Raw genomic sequence first — 23,812 nt, 5'->3', positions numbered from 1 at the left:
AACACACAAATCCCTGGCAGCATTAATCAAGATAGAGAAAAGGCGCAAATGAACAGCGAAAAATGGAGACACAACTATAGATCCAACAGCAATGAAAGACAGTAAAAGAACACTACGAATGAGTTTTCACCAGTAAATGTGAATGCTTAGATAAGATGAAGAAATTCTAAGAAAAATGTAACTCCCTAAAACCAATGGAAGAGAAAAGAGAAAGTTTACTAATTCCCTATTAATAAATACATTGAATTGGTGGTTAAAAATCTACCCTCCTACTCCTCCCAAAAGTCAAAATACATGCTGAGACTTGTCCACAAAGGTGCATTTTCAGTACTAAACAAACACCTCCAAGGAAACAAAGTTTGTTGTCCTCATATTATTCTATTCAATTCTACTCGACTCAATTGACTCTTAAAACAAAGCCAGGCAAGAAAATTACTAGAAGAAAACATAAAATTATAGGCTGATGTGGCTTGAATGCATTTTTAAACCTCTTCAATAAAATATTAAATCTAGCAGCATGCTTGAAAAGATTAACCATCATGCAAATTGGTTTTATCAAAGTTCATTCAAGTCAGATTTCTACATTTGAATGAAAGAATAAAGACCAGAAGATCATCTTCATATATGAAAAAAAAAAACACTTCAATAAAAATAAAGAGCCACTTATAGCTTTTTACAATTACAGCTGTTTTACAAAAACAGTAGCTAACTCCTGAAGTGATTAAAAATATACTGACCTCTCTCCAGCACACACACAAGAAGCTAACATTTTAATTTTGAGACACTGAAAGTATCTTCTCTAAAATCAAGACCAAGGCAAGGATGCCAACACTATTGTTCCTGGCTGATATATATATATATATATCACACACACACACATATATATATATATATATTTTTTTTTTTTTTTGAGAGGAAGAGTTAGTGAGAGAGAGACAGAGAGAAAGGTCTTCCTTCCGTTGGTTCACCCCCAAATGGTCGCTACGGCCGGCGCTGTGCCGATCCAAAGCCAGGAGCCAGGTGCTTCCTCCTGGTCTCCCACGTGGGTACAGGACCCAAGGACTCGGGCCATCCTCCACTGCCCTCCTGGGCCACAGCATTGAGCTGGACTGGAAGAGGAACAGCCGGGACTAGAATCCAGCCCCCATATGGGATGCCAGCGCTGCAGGTGGAGGATTAACTAAGTGAGCCAGGGCGCCTGCCCCTGGTTGATATTTTCTTAAAGCCAACTGAATAAGACAAGAAAAAGAAATAAGAGAAACAATGATTTAAACAGGAAGAAACAAAATATCTATTACTCTTAGCTTTTATGCCAAGAAAACATCAGCCCACAAATTTTGAGAATAAGAGTTTAGCTGGATGACTAGATATAAGATCAATACACAAAAAACAATGCATTTTTATTTGGCAACAAGAGCTGGGAAACAATTTTTATTATACAAAAGAAAAATAATCTATGAAGCTAACAAAATAGCATAGTTCCAGGAAATCAACCAGCAAAATACGTGCAAAAGTTCTATCAGGAAAGCAACCATGAGTGTCTGAGAAAAACCCAAAGGCAGGAAACCTGAAAATTCTGGAAACAGTCCACTTGCTCCAAAATCAATGTATTACCAAACAAAATTCCAATAAATGTTTTCAATACCCTATACCTTGTGCGGTTGTGTGAGGGCAGCCTGTTGAAATCCTTGCTTAGTATATACTAAGTTGATCTTCTGTATATAAAGGTAATTGAAAATGAAACTCGATGAAGGACGGGATGGGAGAGGGAGTGGGAGAGGGGAGGGCCGCGGGAGGGAGGGAGGTTGGGGGAGGGGGGAGCCACAACAAAAGTTGCACTTTGTAAATTCACATTTATTAAATAATAAAAAAAAAAACTGCAAAAGATGAGCTAAAAATTCACCAAGATGAGTAACCCGAGGTATCTGCAATTTACACTGTGTACTGTATATCAGTACAGTGAGGCAGCAATAAGTAATGTGCTGTGCTGTTAGCTCGCCACACAGCACAATAAAGGGCTGAGAATCAGATGCACACATGTGTGGAAGGTGAGTACGCAGCAGGAAACGGAGACCCTGCACTAAGTGCTCCAGGGACACGGAACAGCCTGGCAATGACTGCGCGTTTGAGAAAAACAAACTGGAAGCCTAACGCACACTACAGTAGAAAAAATTCAATATTTTTTTTTTAAAAAATCAACCCTAGATTAGTTTTTAAGCCAAAACATTAAGGCCTTTAGAAGAAAATACATATAGGCCGGCACTGCGGCTCACTAGGCTAATCTTCCGCCTGCAGCACCACCGGCACCCTGGGTTCTAGTCTCGGTTGGGGCACCGGTTCTGTCCCGGTTGCCCCTCTTCCAGGCCAGCTTTCTGCTATGGCCCGGGAAGGCAGTGGAGGATGGCCCAAGTGCTTGGGCCCTGCACCCCATGGGAGACCAGGAGAGGCACCTGGCTCCTGGCTTCGGATCGGTGCAGCATGCCGCTGCAACGCGCTGGCCATAGCGGCCACTTGGGGGGTGAACCAATGGAAAAAGGAAGACCTTTCTCTCTGTCTCTCTCTCACTAACTCTGTCAAAAAAAAAAAAAAAATACATATAAAGCCTTGGAAGGGAAGAACTTTCTAAGTTAAACAAGAATCTTGGTGAAAAATACTAATCATAAAAGAGAGTAACAGGCTGCCAATATCAGAAGGAAAAAATTCTGTTTACTAAAAGATACTTTTTAAAAAAGTGAACAATTAAGCCAAAAACTAAAACACACAAATGAATGTAGATTGTTTATCCAAAATACTTTTTTAAAAAAAGCCACCAGGAACTCAATTTATAAAAAATGCACAAAGGCACTGGAAGCGCATCAATGCGGTAGAGCCCATGAAGCCCGCTGGGCACTGCTCGTGTTAATGAGAAGAGGCCGCGGGCCTGAGGCCTGCTCCCTACTAACAAACCACCATCTACCAGGAAACAAATAGAAACCTGAGTTACATGGGTATCGTTTTTTTTCTTTAACAAATAATAAGGCATTAGCCAATCGCAACAGCTGACGTTCACCCAATTACAGCCAGCTGATCAGACCCTGTCCAAATACGGCAAACGCGTCAGGACAGCGCCCCAAGAGGGCCGACACGGTCACAGCTGGCTCATCAGGGAATGGCTCTGCTGTGCTTCTTTGTACAGAGATCCTTGCTGACGGGCACAGCTCCCTGAGCCTCCTCCGACCCTGAGTGCCGCCTGCATCATGAACCCTGTGTGCAGGTAATCTGAGAAATTCACTCTGTCTAAAGTTTGTCTTCCAACACGAGTGACCAGGAAAGTACACAGAGCGAGAGTAGCAACGTGCCATGTTGCACCCACCCAATTAAAAGCCTGAAACACCACATGCCAGTGAGTACAAAATGACTTCTTAGACACCAGGGGCAGGGAGGTAAAGTCACCCCCAACCAAGGAAAACTAGGGACTCCGGGAAACCACGCAGCACCACGGTGTGCAGCTGAGCACACAGTCTCTCCACGTGCCCAGAAGGCTCACACAGGGCACGGGGCGTGGGGTCCCTCTTAGTTACATACATGAATTTATGCGTGTCCAACATTATGTTACTCAGTGTCCAAGTAGCAGTTACTGCCTATTCACGGGACAGCACACAAAGCCCTGCTAACTGACCCGCTGATGTATTTTATTTACATCACATGACCACATCTGGGACAGCTCCTATTTCCTTCAAATCCCCGCCGCCAGCTCTAAAACCAGCGTCAGGCACGAAGCGCTGACAGGAAGTAGACAGGAAGCAGGAAGAACATGATGGCGTTAGGAGGCTACGTGAAAGCTGTGGCCTAGATGTGTTCCCAAACTGATTAAAATCAAAATAAACCAAATTAAAGTCATCTAATCTTCATTCATAAGGAGAGAAAGGGAATAAAATAAATATATTAACATAATTTAGCGCACTTCATTATTGCTGTTTGTTGGGCAAAATCAGTTCCTGGGCTATCATACAACATTAAACAGATTTATCTTCCATTAAAATGTAAAAAAATAAATAAATAAATGTCATTTTAAATCTATCCGTGATTTTTTTTTTTAAAAAAGAAGCTAGATGCTTCTGAAAATGAATCCATTACTTTTCCTAACGATTACAAAAAGGGAGAGATGGTGAGAAAGAGCCTCAAGTCAGCGCCCCCAGGAGACAAACCCTAGCACATTACAAGCATATGTTTAAAAAGTCAGATCCAGTCAAACTCTCAGGATGAAAATCATACACATAGCAGAAAAAAGGACAAAAAAGTGACCTATCATAGATGACGCCTCATCATCTAAAAATAACAAATGACAGAGATTTTTAAGCATTTGTTTTGATGGAAGAAACAAATTTCTTTTTTTAAAAACATAGCTAATCTTACACTGGCTCCGCGGCTCACTAGGCTAATCCTCCGCCTGCAGCGCCGGCACCCCGGGGTTCTAGTCCCGGTTGGGGTGCCGGATTCTGTCCCGGTTGCTCCTCTTTCAGTCCAGCTCTCTGCTGTGGCCAGGGAGTGCAGTGGAGGATGGCCCAAGTGCTTGGGCCCTGCACCCCATGGGAGACCAGGACAAGCACCTGGTTCCTGGCTCCGGATCGGTGTGCCGGCCGTAGCGGCCATTTGGGGGGTGAACCAATGGAAGGAAGACCTTTCTCTCTGTCTCTCTCTCTCACTGTCTAATTCTGCCTATCCAAAAAAAATAGCTAATCCAATAAGAAAAGATTTGAGAAATCTCAAGATCTCTCTTACTCGAAGACTTTTTTTTTCTCACTCATGTGTTAATGAGGACCAGGTATTATTCCTTGCTTGTATCTGGAAGGAAAGCTACTTTATTTTTATTTTGCCCAGAATTTCTGTGTGCCAATGAAAGCCAAGCAGTCATTCTAAGCGGTGTGTACCGCACAACGCTCGCCTGGCACGGCCTGCCAGCTGTAGTCCACTCCACTACTCTGAACCTCATTATCCAATTCTCCAGAACTTCTGTTCCATTTCCTTCATCCTCTCAGGCACTTAGTTCACTTTCAGAGACAGCTTTGCCACAGGAGAAAGAAAAGAAGAGAAACTCACACTTATTTTGCTACTTCTAAGCCATTAGCAGATGCGAAAAGACTGAATACAGAAGTTAAAAAATAAGGTCTCTTGTGGCATAGCAGGTTAAGCCACCACCTGCAATACCAGCACTGCTTTTGGGTGCTGGTTCAAGGTCCGTAATGCGCCTGGGACAGCAGCGGAAGATGGCCCAAGTGCTTGGGCCTCTGCCACCCACGTAGGAGACGCAGATAAAGCTCCTGGCTCCAGCCTGGCCCAGCCCAGGCCTTTTTGGCCATTTGGGGAGCAAACCAGCGGATGGAAGATCTCTCTGTCTCTCCCTCTCTCGCTCTGTCACACTACCTTTAAATAAATAAAATAAATCCTTAAGAAAAAAAAAAGAGCTCCTAGAATGTGAGTGTCCCAAATGCTCCATGGGTACAGCAGTGTGGGAGGGTCCGTGGTCAGTCTTTCCAGGGTCAACATGGCTGTGCAGGCTTCTCTACCCTCCGAAGCCTGGCTTCGCTGCAGGAATGCCATCAAAGGGTCAGATTCCACACAGGTCATCCAGAATGCAGAAGGAAGACACTTTAAGGCACTGCACAGGATCACGTCAATATTTTTTTTTTTTTTACAGACTTATTTATTTAATTGAAAGACAGAATTACAGAGAGGGAGAGGCAGAGAGAGAGAGAGAGAGGGAGGGAGGGAGAGAGGGAGGGAGGGAAGGAGGTTTTCCATCCGCTGGTTCACTCCCCAATTGGCCGTAATGGCTGGAGCTGTGCTGATTCGAAGCCATGAGCCAGGAGCTTCTTCCAGGTCTCCCACACAGGTTCAGGAGCCCAAGGAGTTGGGCCATCTTCCACTGCTTTCCCAGGCCGCAGCAGAGAGCTGGATCAGAAGTGGAGCAGCCGGGTCTTGAACCGGCACCCATACAGGATGCCAGCACAGCACATGGCAGCTTTACTCGCTAGGCCACAGCACATAATTAGGAAGACGGATCCCACACTATAATCTTGGAGGCTTGTGGCTGCTCCAAAGGAGGGAGCAGTGGATGGAAGAAATTACTCTTCCCATTGAAAACTTAGTCAGCAATCAAATTAGATTTAAAACAAACAAAAGGGTCAGGGCTATGACGTAGCGGGTAAAGCCATCACCTGCAGTGCCGGCATCCCATATGGGCGACAGTTGGAGTCCCGGCTGCTCCACTTCTGATCCAGCTCTCTGCTATGGCCTGGGAAAGCAGTAGAAGATGGCCCCAGTCTTTGGGCCCCTGCACCTGTGTGGGAGACCTGGAGGAAGCTCCTGGCTCCTAGTTTTGGATCAGTCCAGCTCTAGCCATTGTGCCATATGGAGAGTGAACCAGAGGATGGAGGACCTCACTCTCTCTCTCTCTTTCTCTGTCTACCTCTGTAACTGCCTTTCAAATAAATAATTAAAGCTTTTTTTTTAAAAAAAAAGAAAGACAAAAATATTTAAATAAATAAAACAAAAAAGACTTTCAACTGGAACCCTAAACCATTTTGTTAAAGTATCCCATTGCAATTAGAAGATAACAAATAAAAACAATAACAAATCGTGACATATGAATGGCATGAAGACAACTTCATTCCCCTGCACTACGAGAAGCACGCCATGCGTCTTGCTCTGGAAGAGCCTGGAGCTCTGCTGTCCCCCTGCCTAGCAGCACCGCCAGGTGCTGAAGCTCTTGTCCTCTTCAGGTCCTCGGAAGGATAACCAACACGCTTAGTGTTTTGACTTTTTTTGTACAAAATCATACTCAATATATAACTGGTGAACCAAAAAGAAGACATAAATGAGAGTTATCTTCCCTTGTCCCTCTTCTCCCACCATGATATATGTGTATAAATCCTTTAAACTGTGCATACGTGTGTGTGTGTGTGTGTACACAAGCAGATATACTTGAATTTGTTATCTGTTCTACGGAAGGGACTGTGTTTCACGTGCTACACCCTAATTCTGGTTCTCTTAAAAATAAGTCATTGTCAATTGAAGTCATTAACTCTTTTTTTAAAGCTGCATGATACCCCAAATAGGAATGCTGTTTACAATTTATTCAACTATTTTCCCACTAGCGGGCACTCAGGGTGTCTTACACTTTCATCATTTTAAAAGAACACCTCGCCAGGTGAGCACACGCACCCACGCATGAGCATAGCCGCTTGTATTCATGATTCCGATGGTCTTGTGGCTGCGGGATGGGCTTACAGATGGGACTTGCTGAAGAGCTGCAGCAGTATCTCACAATCCTACCAGCCCTGCACTCACGTCTGGGCAAACAGCCACAGAACATGCTGGGCCCCTAAACTATCACATGAGGCAAAGTTCACAAAATTTTGGTACCGACTCGTTTGAAATGATGTCTAATCTTATGATATGTCTGCGCCGATTTATTTAGCAGAATTGAAATGCTAAAGAACCTGTGCACAAAACGATGTCTGCATGCAGAATGCTTTCATTACCTTTTTTTGAAACTTCTGCCCCGTTCAGTTCTTTTTGTGCTTCTTCAATTTTGTCTAAGAAACACAAAGAAATTAGTGTAAGTAAATTCATCGTAGACAAGAACACAGTAAAGCAAACCTACTACGAACAGCACCAGATGCATAATAATAGTTGTTGAACGATTTATGAAACAACTGTGTTTAAACTGTTCAAGTAAGAATACACTCCCCTTTACATTTATAATTTATTTCTTAGTCACAAAGATCACTTTCTCTTTTTTAAAGATTTATTTATACTGATTTGCAAGGCAGAGTTACAGAGAGAGAGAGATTGCCCATCAGCTGGTTCACTCCTCAAATGTCCGCAATAGCCCGAGGCTGGGCCAGACAGAACACAGGAGCCACAAGCTTCATCTGGGTCTCCCACGTGGGTGCAGGGGCCCAGGTACCCGGGCCATCCTCCACTGCTTTCCCAGGCGCATTAGCAGGGAGCTGGAGTGGAGCTGGAGTAGCCCCCGTATGGGATGCAGGAGTCACAGGCAGCAGCTTACCAACTACGCCCCACAAAGACCACTTGCAATGATTATTCCAATAATGCAAGCGCGTGTGCCCTTCACTAGCCCACAAGTAAAAAAAATGTTTAGTTTTCTAATAAATATATTTAAAATAGTACTTTTTCTTACTTATAAAGTGCCCAGTAGGGATTTTTATCAAGCGCTAAAATAAACACCTACTGGCTTAGAAATAAGACTAAGCAAAGTTCATGGATGGTGGTACAGTTTTAACAGGATTTGAGCCCCCAAACTGACACACACCTTTAAACCCCACAGTCTCATGGAATGGCTGACAGGTTAGGGTAGAGGCAGGCGCCAATCCTGGAGTCTGAAGGTGGGGTCTTGAGAAGTCACTGGATAGGATTAGGCTCGAGGCGGAGGTCCTGGGAGCCTGGAGATGGCTTTATAAGGAGAGGCCTCACCGGGCGGAGGGAGAGCATGCTCCCTGTGTCTCTCTACTTCCCCTGCTCATCATGGGACTGGCCTTCCGCCACCCAGCAGCCTCAGCAGCTGCCTGGTGTCATGTGTGAGCCCGGCCAAGGCTTCTTATTGGCCAACAGGTCCCTCTCGGGTGTTTTAGCTCAAGTGGCGAAAAGCTGCCCAACACAGGTGGCCTAAGACCTAGCATGGACCCAGGAGATACAGGACGCAGGACGGAACAGTGGCGAGCCGGGAGGAGCGGGCAGAGCGGTGTCTGCCCGGACCGCAGCTCAGTGTCAATGAAGCGGGAAGACCTGCTAGAAACAAAGCTGCCACAGAGCTGCAGTTTACGCGCACAGCCTGGGAAGGCAGGTGGAAGCCAGCAGCAGTCCTGACCAGGCCAGGAGGGCTGCCTCGGCAGTGGACAAGCCCAGAGCCCGCTCTTCTTCGACTTGAGGCTCTCGGGCACATCTGGAGTTTGTAAAGACGTGCAGGATCTACTTTGGTGACGATGACCTTGCATTTCATGAGGATATTTGTATTTGATGACTAAGAGCAATCAATCCCAAATTTAACCCATTGTTCCACACACGCACACACACTGTCTCGGTAAAGGGTCTAAACTTCCCAGAGTGGTATTTTGTACTAAGCTGGATACGATACCAATAATTGCATAACATTTTTCACACCCTCGTACACTTTAGATAAATGCAGCTAAAGTCCTGTTCTGGGCAGGTATTCAGCCCCTGCCTTCTGATAAGCACCATCGGCCCCAGAAACTGTCCCCAACGCCAGATCCACCACTGCCGGCCACGCAGAGGACACCTCCACATCGCCCGCACTCTAAGTAAACGAAGGCACACACCCCTCCACGGGGCCTCAAGCTCTCCTGCCTCCCTGCCCGTTTTGCCAGGAAGCCCAGAAATTCAGAGAACCTTCATTTTCTTGACCAAATGTCCTTCAATTTCATGTTGATCCACCAGCTTGACACATTAAGGCAGGGCGGGTGTTGCGACAGGAGGCACGCTCATCTCTGCAGTGGTCAGAAGTGACCCCCTGTGCGTCCTTCCTGCTAATCATCAGATCCAGAAAACCATCCGAGGAGCAGACATCCTTGGGAAAGAAGGCAGTTCCTCTAATTTACAAACATGAGTGATTTCTTGTGAAATAGGGGAGCCGCAGCAGCCAGTCTGGTGGGCAGTGGAGGTCTCGCATCAGATGCAGAAACTGGATCCCGCAGTCAGCGGTGGTTTTACTCCAAGGAGAGAAAGACCGAACGCACGGATGAAATCTGCATGAACGGAAGTAACGGACGAGGAAAGCCTACATTTGTTCAACTGAAACACACGAGGTTCCTTGTAGATATTCAAACTGTAAATACACAAAACCCGTCAACACACAACCCTTGAGAAACATAAAAAGGAGTCTGATTACCAAAGCACTATGATTTCTATGCCAGCAGTTCACCCAAACTTAAGAATCAAAAATAATACAAGTATGTATTATATATATTCACAGTACCAATGGTGATGCTTAATAGAGTTTAGGTGCACATAATTCAGCATTATATAATAAAAGCAACTTTTTGTTAATAAAATCACTTGGGATCCAAAGCAACAAAACCTCATGATTTTACAAACTTAAAGAATAAGTACTATTCAGTAAATGGAAGTCTGGCCACCTTCTGTTAGTTCCTTCTCATAACAAAATGCTAATAAAAATGACTTCAGTGTATATTTGCTTACAAAATACTGAAAATTAAGTTACCTTTCTGTCCTAATAATAACACTACACAAATTGGGACTAGCAATTTAGGCAGCTACCACATTAGATATTATAATAAGCATCTAACAAATGCTTTACCCACAGCTCCAGTTCAATAGGTAAACACAATCATCAATTAGAGAGCTTGTAAGAGCCATCATTAAAAGCTTTTGCTGGAGTCAATTTTTATTTAAAAAAATTCTGTTTACATGTAATTTGTGTTTTATAATTCTCCTGGTAAATACAATGTGGTTGGGGCCGGCACTGTGGCATAGTGGGTAAAGCCTTCACCGGCAGCACTGGCTTCCCATGTGGGTGCTGGTTCAAGTCCTGGCTGCTCCACTTCCGATCCTGCTCTCTGCTATGGCCTGGGAAAGCAGTAGAAGATGGCCTAAGACCTTGGGCCTCTGCACCTACGTGGGAGACCTGGAAGAAGCTCCTGGCTCCTGGCTTCGGATCAGCTCAGCCCCAGCCACTATGGCCATTTGAGGAGTGAACAAGTGAGGGAAGATCTCTCTCTCTCTCTCTCTCTCTCTCTGCCTCTCTGTAACTCTGCCTCTCAAATAAATAAATAAATCTTTTAAAAAAATAAGAAGTGGTTTGAAGACACACTCCAGCATCACAGAGAAAGCAGTACTTTTTCACACACGTAGCCGGTGCATACAAGAACATTCACTGATATTTCTGGCAATACTTATCGGGAACAAGAGATATTCTTCCACGCTCTGCCCCATCACACATTTCCTGACGTATTACAGGGATGCCCAGTTCAGAAAGGGACTTAGCTGCTCTCCGTTTTCTATCCTTTCCTATTAAAAATGGCAAACATTACCATCTCCTGACTACAGCAACTGCAGGACTCGCTGCTGGACTGGCAAGCTGGGAGCTGAATCTTGGTCACCGCATTCTCCCCACCCCCGGCCCCGGGCCACCCCGAGCAGCAGGGACACCTCTCTGTGGGGCAGGGGCGCGTGAGGGGAGGGATGGGGTCTTAGATGCTGAGACAGTATGCCCTCCCTCGCATTGTGATCTGAGAAAAAATTTCTCAAAGAACCACGCATTTAGAAATAAATAATGGCTTCTCATTTACTTAAATATACACGGGGCAGCTGTTGTGGTGTGGTGGATACAGCATTGCCATGTAGGCGCCAGTTGGAGTCCCAGCTGCTCCACCTCCAATCCGGCTCCCTGCTAACACACCTGGGAAAGCAGCAGAGGATGGCCCAAGTGCTTGGGACCCTGCTACCCACTTGGGAAACCTGGAAGAAGCTCCTGGCTTTGGCCTGGTCCAGTCCCGGCCACTGCAGCCATTTGGGTAGTGAACCAGTGGATGAAAGATCTCTCTTTTTCTTTCTTTTTGTCTCTTCTTCTCCTCTCTGTATAGCTCTTTTTTTAAAGATTTATTTTTTTATTTGAAAGGCAGAGTTACAGAGAGGCAGAGAGAGAAAGAGAGAGAGAGAGAGAAAGAAGTCTTCCATCAGTTGGTTCGCTCTCCACATGGCCACAATGGCCAGAGCTAAGCTGGGCCCCCTGTGTAACACTTTCAAATAAATAAATTTTTAAAAATAGACATACAAACAAAGCAGACATTCACAGCATGTTACTAAATTTCAAGCAATGCATTCTTACTATGAGGAATTCTTACTATGTTTAAACAAAGCTGTGACGCTAACATACTTCACTAAACACACAGAGCTGGAAACAACCCCCAGCGACACAGGAGTGGGTCTGGGATCTTCCTAAGATCCAAAGGGGCCAGGCTGTGTGGACAGCAGGCCAAGAGAGGTGCTATTCACAGTATTCATTCTATTCTCATTCTGCAACTATTACAAATGGATACTTTTTATACTTGTTCTTTCTTCTTTAAAACACAGACGTTGTTAATGAAAAGGTTAAGACCTATGTTGTATGATGTCATACATAAGTATTTTTTCTAGAAAACAATGCAAAGACATCTTCTTTGAGGGCTGCTTGTGATGCTGGCATCCCACATTGGAGTGTAAGTCCTGGCTGCTCTGCTTCTGATCCAGCTGCCTGCTAATGCACTTGGGAAAGCAGCAGGTGACGCCCCAGTACTTGGACCTCTGCCAGCCTTGTGGAAGACTCAGGTGGAGCTCCTGCTTCCTGGCTTCAGCCTGGGCCACCTCTGGTTTTTGCAGTCATTTGGGGAATAAAACAGCAGATGGAAGATCTCTCCCTCTGTCTCTGTCTTTCAAATGAATAAATAAAATTTTTTAAAAGATTGCTTTATTTTTTACTGGAGAGTCAGAGTTACACATAGAGAGGAGAGGCAGAGAGAGAGAGAGAGAGAGGTCCTCCATCCGCTGGTTCACTCCCCAGTGGGCCGCAATGGCCAGAGCTGCACTGATCCAAAGCCAGGAGCCAGGAGCTTCTTCCGGGCCTCCCACGTGGGTGCAGGGGCCCAAGGACTTGGGCCATCTTCTACTGTTTTCCCAGGCCTTAGCAGAGAGCTGGATCGGAAGAGGAGCAGCTGGGACTAGAACCGGTGCCCATATGCGATGCTGGCGTTTCAGGCCAGGGCATTAACCCACTGCGACACAGTGCCGGCCCCTAAATAAAAAATTTTAAAGAAATCTATTTAAATCATTGACAACTAATTATAAAGAAACATCTATTTGTGAAACAAAATCTGAAACCACTGAGCAAAAAGAAAGAAAAGATTTATGGCGTGAACCAACAGAGGATCTCTCTACCTCTCTCCTCTCTCCTATTTCCAGCCTCCCCCCTTCAGATAAACACAGTCCTAGAACCGTATATAAACCACCCTTCTTTCAGAGTTCTTGGAAAGAGAGTGAAACATTGAAGACAAAACCAAATCCTTTATAAAAATCAAGCAGGGGCTGGTGCTGTGGCGCAGTAGATTAATCCTCTGCCTGTGGCACCGGCAACCATATGGGCGCCAGTTCAAGTCCTGGCTGCTCCACTTCCAATCCACCTCTCTGCTGTGGCCTGGGAAAGCAGTAGAAGATGGCCCAAGTCCTTGGGCACCTGCACCTACGTGGGAGACCTCGAAGAAGCTCCGGGCTCCTGGCTTTGGATCAGCTCAGCTCCGGCCATTGTGGCCATTTGGGGAGTGAACCAGTGGATGGAAGACCTTTTTCTCCATCTCTCCGTCTCTCCCTCTCATTGTCTGTAACTTTACCTCTCAAATAAATAAATAAAATCTTTTAAAAAAAAAAAAAAGCAGTCTTCTATAGTAAGTCCCTGCCATACCCACCTTCAGCCTTGCTGGGGGTTGGGGGGGCCTCGCCCCTCACCTCAGCTGCCCCAGCAGCTCCTCAGGTGCCCTGGGGTCTGGCACATCACAGACAAGGGACCCTCCCGCCTCAGCACCAGCACTCAACTGTTAGGCCTTGGCTGAAGGAGAGCTGTGTGCCCTCGCAGTATCTCACGCCTGCCCTGGGTCAGGCACGGTGGGGAGAGGTACAGCTGTGGGTTCCTGATCTCGAGAGCTTGAGGTCAGATGTGCTTCAGCCCCTGGCACACCTGCACACACGTGACACAACATCTTGGCGAGGAGAACAGTCTAAACATGAAGCTCAGCTGTGCTCCACACACGCCTGACACACGCAGCTTGAAGGAAAGACTCCCACACGGTACTTCCAGTGCACCTGCACGTTTACGGTGACCTGTCACACGAAGTCGGGTGTGGAACAGCCCACGGCAGTATCATCTCAGCATTCACAAAGCTTCTGGTTTTGCAGTATTTTTGATTCAGGATTTCCACACCAGGAATGCTCAGTCCGTAGAGGGACAAAGAAAACAGCACGGCCCTCCTGGAGCGGCTCAGTCTAGCAGATCCTTCAAACCACCATGTTAGCATCAATTTGAGGTCAATAAAGCCCAAATTCCCCGGCAGGGCCCACAATGCTCTTGGTGATCTGGTTACCTCTTCCCCCTTCCCCACTGCCTTCCTCCCTTCAGGCTCAGCGCCCCCACCCCCAAAGCCAGGCTCTACCAGATCCCTGGGCTATAAGGGCAGCTCTTTCCTCCCAGGCTGCAGGACTCATTCGCGGTCTGTCACTCCATCCTCCGTGCCACACTCAACCTTGCCGGGAGAGCCCTGCTTCCTACAGTTACGCCATCTTTTTTTTTTTTTTTTTTTGACAGGCAGAGTGGACAGTGAGAGAGAGAGACAGAGAGAAAGGTTTTCCTTTGCCGTTGGTTCACCCTCCAATGGCCACCGCGGCTGGCGCACCGCGCTGATCCGAAGCCAGGAGCCAGGTGCTTCTCCTGGTCTCCCATTCGGGTGCAGGGCCCAAGCACTTGGGCCATCCTCCACTGCACTCCCTGGCCACAGCAGAGAGCTGGCCTGGAAGAGGGGCGACCGGGACAGAACCGGCACCCCGACCGGGACTAGAACCCGGTGTGCCGGCGCCGCAAGGCGGAGGATTGGCCTAGTGAGCCGCGGCGCCGGCTATGCATCTTATGACTGTTAGTAAAACGGTGAGAAGATAGAGCTGTGTGACTTGCTGATGCTGCAAACACTGATGACGGCCTGCCCAGGAGACCACACAAGCGTGACGGTGCTCCGAAAAGGCGAACCTGCACACACACTGAGAACTGGCAGTGGTGGCTTCACCTGAGAGCCTTGCAAGTTGTCATCTTTAGCACTAGGAAAGACTTCCACAGTCGGGCAACTCAGTGCGCACATTGAGAGCACTTGCCGTGGTTTGCACACACTCGTGAGGACAGAAAACTCCAAAGGGTGGGAACTTACTCTACTCACAGTGATCAGGAGCTGAGCCTAGCTGGAGGGCTGGGACGAGAAGAGAGCTCTCCCCAGAGGACTGGTTATAAAGGAGGCCTGAGCGAGGCCCACCACAGGATCCCTCCTCTAAGAAACCTCCAACATTGCCAACCACTGGACTCATCCCACAGCCAGCCAAAGGGTACCCCAGTCTTGGACTGGGAATCCCCAGAACCATCAGCCAAGAATAACCCTGTTGCTTTTCTAGGCTATTCCATTCTAATAATGAAAAGCTAATGCAGCCGGCGCCATGGCTCAGTAGGCTAATCCTCCGCCTTGCGGCGCCGGCACACCGGGTTCTAGTCCCAGTCGGGGCACCGATCCTGTCCCGGTTGCCCCTCTTCCAGGCCAGCTCTCTGCTGTGGCCAGGGAGTGCAGTGGAGGATGGCCCAAGTGCTTGGGCCCTGTACCCCATGGGAGACCAGGAGAAGCACCTGGCTCCTGCCATCAGATCAGTGTGGTGTGCCGGCCGCAGCGCGCCTACCGCGGCGGCCATTGGAGGGTGAAACAACGGCAAAGGAAGACCTTTCTCTCTGTCTCTCTCTCTACTGTCCACTCTGCCTGTCAAAAAAAAAAAAAAAAAAAAGCTAATGCAGCCTTCAGATCAAGTACTACTCTATCCAGTCCCCAAGATACCAACGGCTTCTGTCTGTAGCTCCCTGGGCTCAGCTCACAAGACGCAAACGGCTTCTGCCTCTAGCCCCATGGGCTTAGCCTTCTCTGGCAGTTCACTAGGTGACAGACAGACTCGCTCTTCACTGAGCCTTAAAAACACAAGCTGGTAAGAAGTTCAAGGTGATGGATGTGCTAATTACCCTGACTTGATCATCACTCAGGATACAGATGAATCAAAAACATCCCATTATACTTTAAAAATGGTATAAATATTATGTGGCAACCCAAAGCAATGTTTAAATACAAGTTAGTATACCGTTAGGAAGTCAATTCTAATGAACTGTGAAAGGTGGTACCATTTGATTGAAAAGGATCACCACCTGCGACTCAGCTGTTTTTACTACTGAATAGAGCACAACTCCTACGCCTTCTCATTAAACATCAGGTCAAGTTCTTTACTGGTAGGATTAACTGCTAGAGCTATTTCACTATGATTAATGTAAATATTGCATCCAGTGCACACAACTACTTATCCAGGCTCCCCCTATCACCACTGGGGCCATAAATGATAGTCTGGACTATCAGTGTCTCAAACGGAAAAACGCTGTCTGAAATTAAAAAAGAAAAAGAAAAAAAAATGAGTCTCAACTCTGCACCGACCAACTGGAAAACTCCAACAAACCAGTAAAACTTCCAGGAGAACATGCAGTTATCCAAACTGGTCCAGGCAGAGGAAAGACCATCATGGTTACTGCATGGATGAAGCAGGAAAACATACAGTTTTTCTAAAGGTTCCAGGCCCAGTCAGTTCCACTGAAATTCTTTCCAATTCTAAAGGATGAAGCATTTCCTAAAGGGTTCCAAAGCCTCCATACAACACAGGAGGTGCCCGCAGCACATCACAATGCTGGTGTGACCCGGGTATCAGACGAGATCCGGCGCGCTCAGGGTGGTATGGCCGCAGACAGACCCGGGTATCAAAACCTCACCAAGGGGCCAGCACTGCGGCTCAGCAGGTTCAGCTGCCACCAGTGATGCCAGCATCCCATCTGAGCATGGGTCTGAGTCTCCGCTGCTCCACTACTGACCCAGCTCCCTGCTAATGCACTTGGGCAAGTAGTGGAAAAATGACCCACGTGCTTGGGCCCCTGCGCCCACATGGGAGACCTGGATGGAGTTCCAGGCTCCCAGCTTCAGCCTGGCCCAGCCCTGGCCACTGCAGCCATTGGGGGAGTGAACCAGGGGATGGAAGACCTCCCTCTCCCTGTCTTTCCCTCTTGCTCTGTAACTCTGCCTTTCAAACAAATAAATAAATCTTTAAAAAAAAAAAAAAAAAAGCAAAACGTCTCCAAAGGAGGGAGAAAAACCAACTCTACAGACATGTCCTACAGGAGTAAGGGTTTGACAAACTGTATCAAGAAGTGCACTCACAGGTTAGAAAACCACCTCCAGTTATGCAAAGATACTTCAGTATCTGAAAGCCAGTTACCATGACTCGTAGCAGCACCAGCACGAGGGAGAAATTTAGTAATACTCAGAACGCACTGACTGTATCACATCCACCTTCAGTGTTGAAAAAAGACCCTCAAAACGCAATAGGAAAGGATACTCTTCATGAGACTGACCACAGGCTCTGCTATTAACTCCCCCCAAACAAGGAGCCACGCCGATGGCTCCCCAGCAGCTCCCGTGCAGGCTGGCCCTCGTCTGAACCGCTTACCCCAGAGCAGCATTTTCCCCAGCAGCAAAGGCTGCCTGCTGCTTGTGTTCCTCATGAAACCTCTTTATTTATTTTTTTGACAGACAGAGTGGATAGTGAGAGAGAGACAGAGAGAAAGGTCTTCCTTTTTCTCATTCAACACAGTGCAAAGACCCGCAACACCAGTCTAACAAACGCTATTGCGATATTTACTGCCGCATCTGTGTTAACAATGACAGGGGGAAAAACCACAGAGGACTGGCTAAATATTTCCTTCCATATAGTAGTATATTATTTGGTCAAGTATAATGTCTTAAAAATATACTTGTTGGTGGAAAGAATGCTCAAGGCATATTTCTTAAAAAGCACAGTTCCCAACATTTTATACTATGGAGATGTATGTATTCACATGAAACAAACACACAAGTATATACACTAGTAGGTCTGTGAAGAAGTAGGCTACACTGTGAATGGTATCACAGAGTAGGAAGTTTTCATGTTACCGTCTACATTTTCTTCAATTATTAAATTACCTACAATGAATAAATACCTTCATATAAAAATGTCACCTAATTTTAGTGGAAATAAATCCTGACAATGTGCTACACTATGCTTTAAAGAAATGTTGGCTGTAGACTCTAAATTCCCAATTTCCAGATCACATGAAAGACTTCTAACACGTGAAAACACTGCGAGTTGGGCAACTCCAACCCAAACATGGGATGATCAACCCGTAACGTTGATGCAAATATTCTGAAATCTGAAGACCTTCAAGCCACTCAGCCTGTAAACAAGACAGTTTATCCGGCTCTGAACATAGGCCTCACCAGCTCCGATGTGCTGATACCTAGGGAATTCCACCAGAGATGAGCAACCCCACATGCAGGACCCTAGAGAAATGAACAGGTGCGGCGGCTCCCGTGCAGGAGGTGTGTGACCACACCCACAGGGTGGAGGCCCTCAGAAGAGGGGCATTAGGACGTAGGGCAGGGAACAAGAGCTTGCTGGGAACTCAGAGCCATTTCCACATACAAACCTAGAGATACAGAATTTGGGAGCCACGTCCCTCCATCACTGACAGTTAAAACCATACCATAAAGCTTGTGGAAGCAAAAATATCACATTTCTATGAAGTCATCTGACCCTACATACCACCGAGATGGGCCTTCATTAGAGAAATACAACTTCTGGAAATCTATACTGAGACCACGAAAGGAGAGGAGTAGATGCTTCTTATCACAGTGCCTTTCAGAACAGAAATAAGCTAAAGAATCAACAGCACCCAATTAAATAAATGACGGTGCCTCCATATGATACGGTACCACAGAACTATTATATTGTAGGTTTCTAGAAGGACTCATTAAATCAGACCAGACTGCATAACATTTAAATGTTCTGATAAGCAATTTTGAGGTCACCTGGTCCAGGTGGAATAACTGGTGGGAAAGAAGGTTGCCTCAGCTTTTAAGGAGCAAGTAGAGGAAAAACCCAAGAAAGGGGCAAAAGAGACTGACTGAACATAATTAGAAGCAGAAAGGGTTAAAGCCGCGTCAGTCAGGAGAACAGGGCTTCAGCGTCAAATCAGCGGACACGGTAAGGACCGAGGTGGCCTCCAATGGAGTCAGCCATGAAACGGCCACTGTGGGGAAGTGGGAAGGCCAGAGGGCAGCGGGCTGAGGAAGTGAGGGGAAGGGAGAGAAGAGGAGGAGCTGCCTCCCAAAACACTGAGCAGAAGAGGCCGAACCAAGGCCAGAGAGAAACCCAGGGTGATGGAGAGTGAGAGTGCTTGTGTTCTTCTTCCACAATGTTTACAGAACCAACAAAGGCAGAGCGGAGACGGCAGGGAGGGGGAATGGGGACCATACGGAGCAAGGCTCTAGGACAGGCAGAGGGCAGGTTTGGAACAGGAGAGACCAAGGGAGGAAGGGAGGTAAGCCAGATAAAAAGTCTGGCGAAGGGAGTTCAGCGCGTGTACACAGGGCCTGGGAATGGTGAACGTAAGGAAAAGCCGTTGATGGAGACGGATGAGCTGACTGATGTCAAGGACAAGTCAAAGCGCTGCCTCAGAGCAACCAGGCCTCTCTGAGCTCGGAAGTCCGTGAATCTCTGGGGGCTCCAATCCTCACCGCTGTGCCCCTCGTGCTTGGCCCACAAAGCTTGGCCACCTGGATGAGGCAGTGAGGAAGGGAAGCCACAGCTGGAGGCTCCCCGGTAGAAGGACAAGAGCTCGGGGAGATGGCGGTGCTGGGGCGCAGTTCATGGGAGGGGCAGGCGGTGGGCTGGAAGTGAAAAGGGAGACCGGGCGCCCCGGGCAGATGGCTGCACAGGAGGGCAGCTGGGAGTCCGGGGGCCACAGGGACGCTGAGGCCCGAGGTCGGGGTTAATCTCTAGTGAACGGCTCAAGGGTTTCTAAAAGATCCAGAATTACTAGAGGAAAGTGGGCTAGAGGAAAAGGTTAACTGGACGTAAACCAAGTCCATTCTAGAGCGACAGTGAGTGGTGGCACAGGAAAAGTAACAATGAACTCAACCTGCCATGATAACATCTAAAATACCAAACGCCTAACCTGGCTGTTCGCATGACCCACCCCCACAAGAGTGCTCACTCATTCTTTTCCCAAACCATGCGTCCACCACGAAACTAACAAAAAAGTGAAGTAACACAAAGGAAACAGAAGCTCTAGCAGGCTTTAAAATTAGGGATCAATGAAATGCTGATTCTTCACTAAGAAGATCATCTTCGTAGCAAAACTGCCCAGGAAAATAATCTATCGACACATAATGAGTGGGTCACATTGAGCCACTTAAGATCTCTACTCTCTGTCCCTTAATAATATACCCAAAGTCTGTGAAAGCACGTAATCATACAAACATGTCTCAAGCAGCTGGGTTCGGCCGAAAGCCTTGATGCGCAGGGCTGAGAGCCCCGTGGGGCCACGCCCTTGCAAGGAGGGGCCGAGGAGGTCTGAGTTGATTTACCCCTAGAGGATGCCAGGAAGACCACTGGCTTTTATGATTAGGACGTATTTCCTAAGAAACAAAAACACAGCGAAGGTCTCGTCCCCCAAATCCTGCTGTTTTGGAGCTCACAGGAGCCCAGCCGCGGGCCATGCACCGCGTCAGACAGGTGGTCTTTACCCAGATGCCCAAGCAGCTCTGCCCAAGGCTGATTCCCTTGGCACCGCTCTTCCATGAACTTAATGCTCCTTTACACATTCCCCAAAACACCACCCAGACTTGCTGCATATTGGAGTCACTTAGCCCCAGAGTCACGGTCAGGAGGCACCCCACACCCATTCAATTGGCATTGTAAAGCTCCCCAGACGATTCCAACACGCACCCCACCTGGAGAAGCCATGCTTTCTAAATTATAGATATTATCAGGTCAGGATCCACAACTGTCTTATATGGAAATGGTTGGGGGAAAGGAGGCAGGGTTTTATTGGGTGCCGGGCGGCGGCAGCAGCATCTGGCTACCTTATTAAGGAGCTGCGGATGCTCCTGGACTGGGGAGGCTAAGGAAGATAAGGGAGGGAAGCTCCGGGTCACAGCTGTGCACGGCCAATTACACTTCCCCTCTAAACCACCCACCCTGACGAGGAGTAACCACAAGGAGAGCTAATAACCTGCACTCGTGTCAGCCCTAAACCAGAAAACAATTTTCCAGCTGAAAATTCAGTGTTTGAAAACACAAACAAATTATTTAAACGTAACAAACTATTGTGTCAAGATGCTGGAATTGACATGTTTTCTGATACACATTTCTAATACAGTTTCTACCAGTCACAACAAAATACTTTGCTCACTGCAGGTTAGCTATTATTATTAGACGATGACAACACTGGTTTCCTTGTCCCATTTTTGATGATCTCTGATGTAGCGGATGCGAGGAGGTAGTCATGGTAACTAGGGTAGACGGGAAGACAGAGTGTTCCTCCAGCGACACGCTGAGTGCCGGGCCCCACTGAACCTGGGTTACTAACCCAGTGATGGATTCCCACACGCACAGCCGGTCTGTGCTCGCCTGCACCCGGACTGCAGGGCTGAGGGGGCAGCGGGACAGCTGGCCGGGAGGGACCTTGGAGGGGTGGCCCTCAAGATTACAAAACCTCACTAGCATGCCCCTCTGGCTTTTCAGGCTGGCTGTCCACGCTGCCCCCTGTCGGCAAATAATACATCAATTTCCCCTATAATAAAATGTTGGGGAAAGGGTGCTGTTATCAACCAGGGCAAAAACATGGCACCCAAGTGCAGTGACCTCTGCCGTCAGACCAGCTCCAGTGACCAGGACTCTTCTGGTCAGCCTCTTCCTTCTGACCTGCAAAGCCCCTGGCCAAGGCTCATCCTGGGAAACAGTGCTGTGCTCACAGTGTGCCAAGGAGCTGCCCCGTGGCTTGGCCTAAAGTATCTATGATCTCTCCCATCTCTGGTCTTGCTGGAACAAGAACAGTTGGAGAAAAGGGGGCTCTGCTGGGCTTGGGGAGGGCCTCGGGCCCCAGAGCCACATGGGGAGGGAGTGCGCCTGCCAGCACACCGTGACCCCCTGCCTCTCCCTCATCGCCTGCCCCACCAGCGCTGCACCCAGCCTCTTTCCCCGCCCTGCTCTAGGGGCGCTGGGGCATCAGCACTCGTCCCTTAAAGGGACATCCATACTCCTCTCCATCGCCTTCTTCCCTGAACAGTCGGTGCAGGGCATGTGCGGACCGGGCAGTGGGCGAGGTCCGGCCTCTTACTCACCATGTCCATGATCTCTAAGGATCACAGACACAAACACACCCAGATTCTCTAAGGCAGGGAGGAGGAAGGTTGGAAATGTGAGAGGGAGGCGAAGTCACTACCCAGGGCCCTTCTGGGAGCCAGGCTCTGGGGGACACGGAGACTGCTGTGCCGTGGCCTCGGGAGCTCGGACCTGGAGCAAGGCAGCCTGAGCTACGCAGCACGCTGCTTCCCTCTTCCACCATGGGCCAGCAGGCAGCAGCGACTGGGGGCCTGGAGCAGCAAGCCTGGGTTTATCACCATATCCCCAGTCCAGGAGATGCCCTCTCTCTGGAAGCCCCGGCTTCCCCATGCGTGCCGGGAAAGGTGACAAGTGTGGGGGATGCACAGCATCCGCCCAGGCTCCATGGTACGGGAACACCGCTCTCGGTGTCTCGAGTTGGGCCACTGAACAAACTGTCCCTTGGGACACCACGGCACCACATTCACAGGATGAGCTAGCCAGCACCACCAGTTATAACAGAGTCACCTGCTGAGGCAGGCCACGCGACACCCCCATTACTAGGAGCAACTGTGGCCTGAGGGCCAGATTACAGGATGAGCCCGGTAAACGGGGGCTTAATTACTATAAAACTTCCAAGGCCAAGGTTTACCAAAGAAACGAGCCCAATCTGAAACTCAGAAGGAAGCTAAGAGACATTACCAAGGTATTAGCAGCATCCTGTCACAGTGTTCGTCACGGTCAGCCAGCACAGCACAGTCGTCTCAAAGGCCAGCCCGCCGTGGGTAGGGGTCCCTGAGGGTCACTGCCCCTAAGAGGAAAGGGAACATCCCTGCATGGCCACCAGGAGTCAGGTTTGTACACGCCAAAGCTGAACAGGAGCACAGAACAGGAAGGTGTTTCTAGAAATATGATACCCCTCCCCCTCCCCCGTTCTTAACCCTTTTGGTGGGGTGGGGGTCACTGCAGGACTCCCTTTAAGAATTTGAAGATCAGGCCGGCGCCGTGGCTAAACAGGCTAATCCTCCACCTTGCGGTGCTGGCACACCGGGTTCTAGTCCCGGTCGGGGCGCCGGATTCTATCCCGGTTGCCCCTCTTCCAGGCCAGCTCTCTGCTATGGCCCGGGAAGGCAGTGGAGGATGGCCCAGGTCCTTGGGCCCTGCACCCGCATGGGAGACCAGGAGAAGCACCTGGCTCCTGGCTTCAGATCGGCGAGATGCGCCGGCCTTGGCGGCCATTGGAGGGTGAACCAACGGCAAAAAGGAAGACCTTTCTCTCTGTCTCTCTCTCTCACTATCCATTCTGCCTGTCAAAAAAAAAAAAAAAAAAAAAAGAATTTGAAGACCAGAAATCCATCCAAGATACAAAATTATTAAAAAAAAAAAAAAAAAGAAGCAAAAACAGAGAACAAAAAAACAAGGGTGCTTCCAAAGTTTGTGGAGGATGTAGTCAAGTGACTGGTTTCCTGCCTTCCATATGGGAGACCTGGATTGAGTATCCAGCTCCAGGCTTTGGCCCACACCCACTGCAAGCATTTGCATAGTGATCAATGAATGGGAGCTTTCTCTATATCTTAAATTTTAAAATAATAATAATTTTTTTTTTACTTTTACATGAGCTTTTCCCCCCAAAGATTTATTTATTTAAAAGGCAGAGTGTCAGAGAGAGAAAGAGATCTTCCATCTGCTGGTTTAAGTCCCAAATGACCACAACACCCAGAGCTGGGCCAGGCTAAAGCCAGAGCCAGAATTTCCATCCGGGTCTCCCACT

The 23,812-nt window shown here is 47.9% G+C and overlaps 1 protein-coding gene across 6 annotated transcripts in view; it reads right to left on the bottom strand.

Moving 5' to 3' along the window:
* The window catches only part of HIVEP1 (HIVEP zinc finger 1), a 146,234-nt gene that overhangs the window by 54,030 nt on the left and 68,392 nt on the right, over positions 1 to 23,812 (bottom strand). For all 6 annotated transcript variants that reach the window (XM_062184601.1, XM_062184600.1, XM_062184605.1 and 3 more), the window contains exon 3: positions 7,524 to 7,577. In XM_062184601.1, coding sequence (XP_062040585.1) covers positions 7,524 to 7,577 — 54 coding nt within the window. The remainder of the gene's footprint in view (positions 1 to 7,523; positions 7,578 to 23,812) is intronic.

Source organism: Lepus europaeus, chromosome 3, assembly GCF_033115175.1.
Source record: "Lepus europaeus isolate LE1 chromosome 3, mLepTim1.pri, whole genome shotgun sequence".
In the NCBI taxonomy this organism is placed as follows: Eukaryota; Metazoa; Chordata; class Mammalia; order Lagomorpha; family Leporidae; genus Lepus; species Lepus europaeus.
The sequence above is the reverse complement of the archived record's forward strand: the minus strand, read 5'-3'. Positions and strand labels throughout refer to the sequence as shown.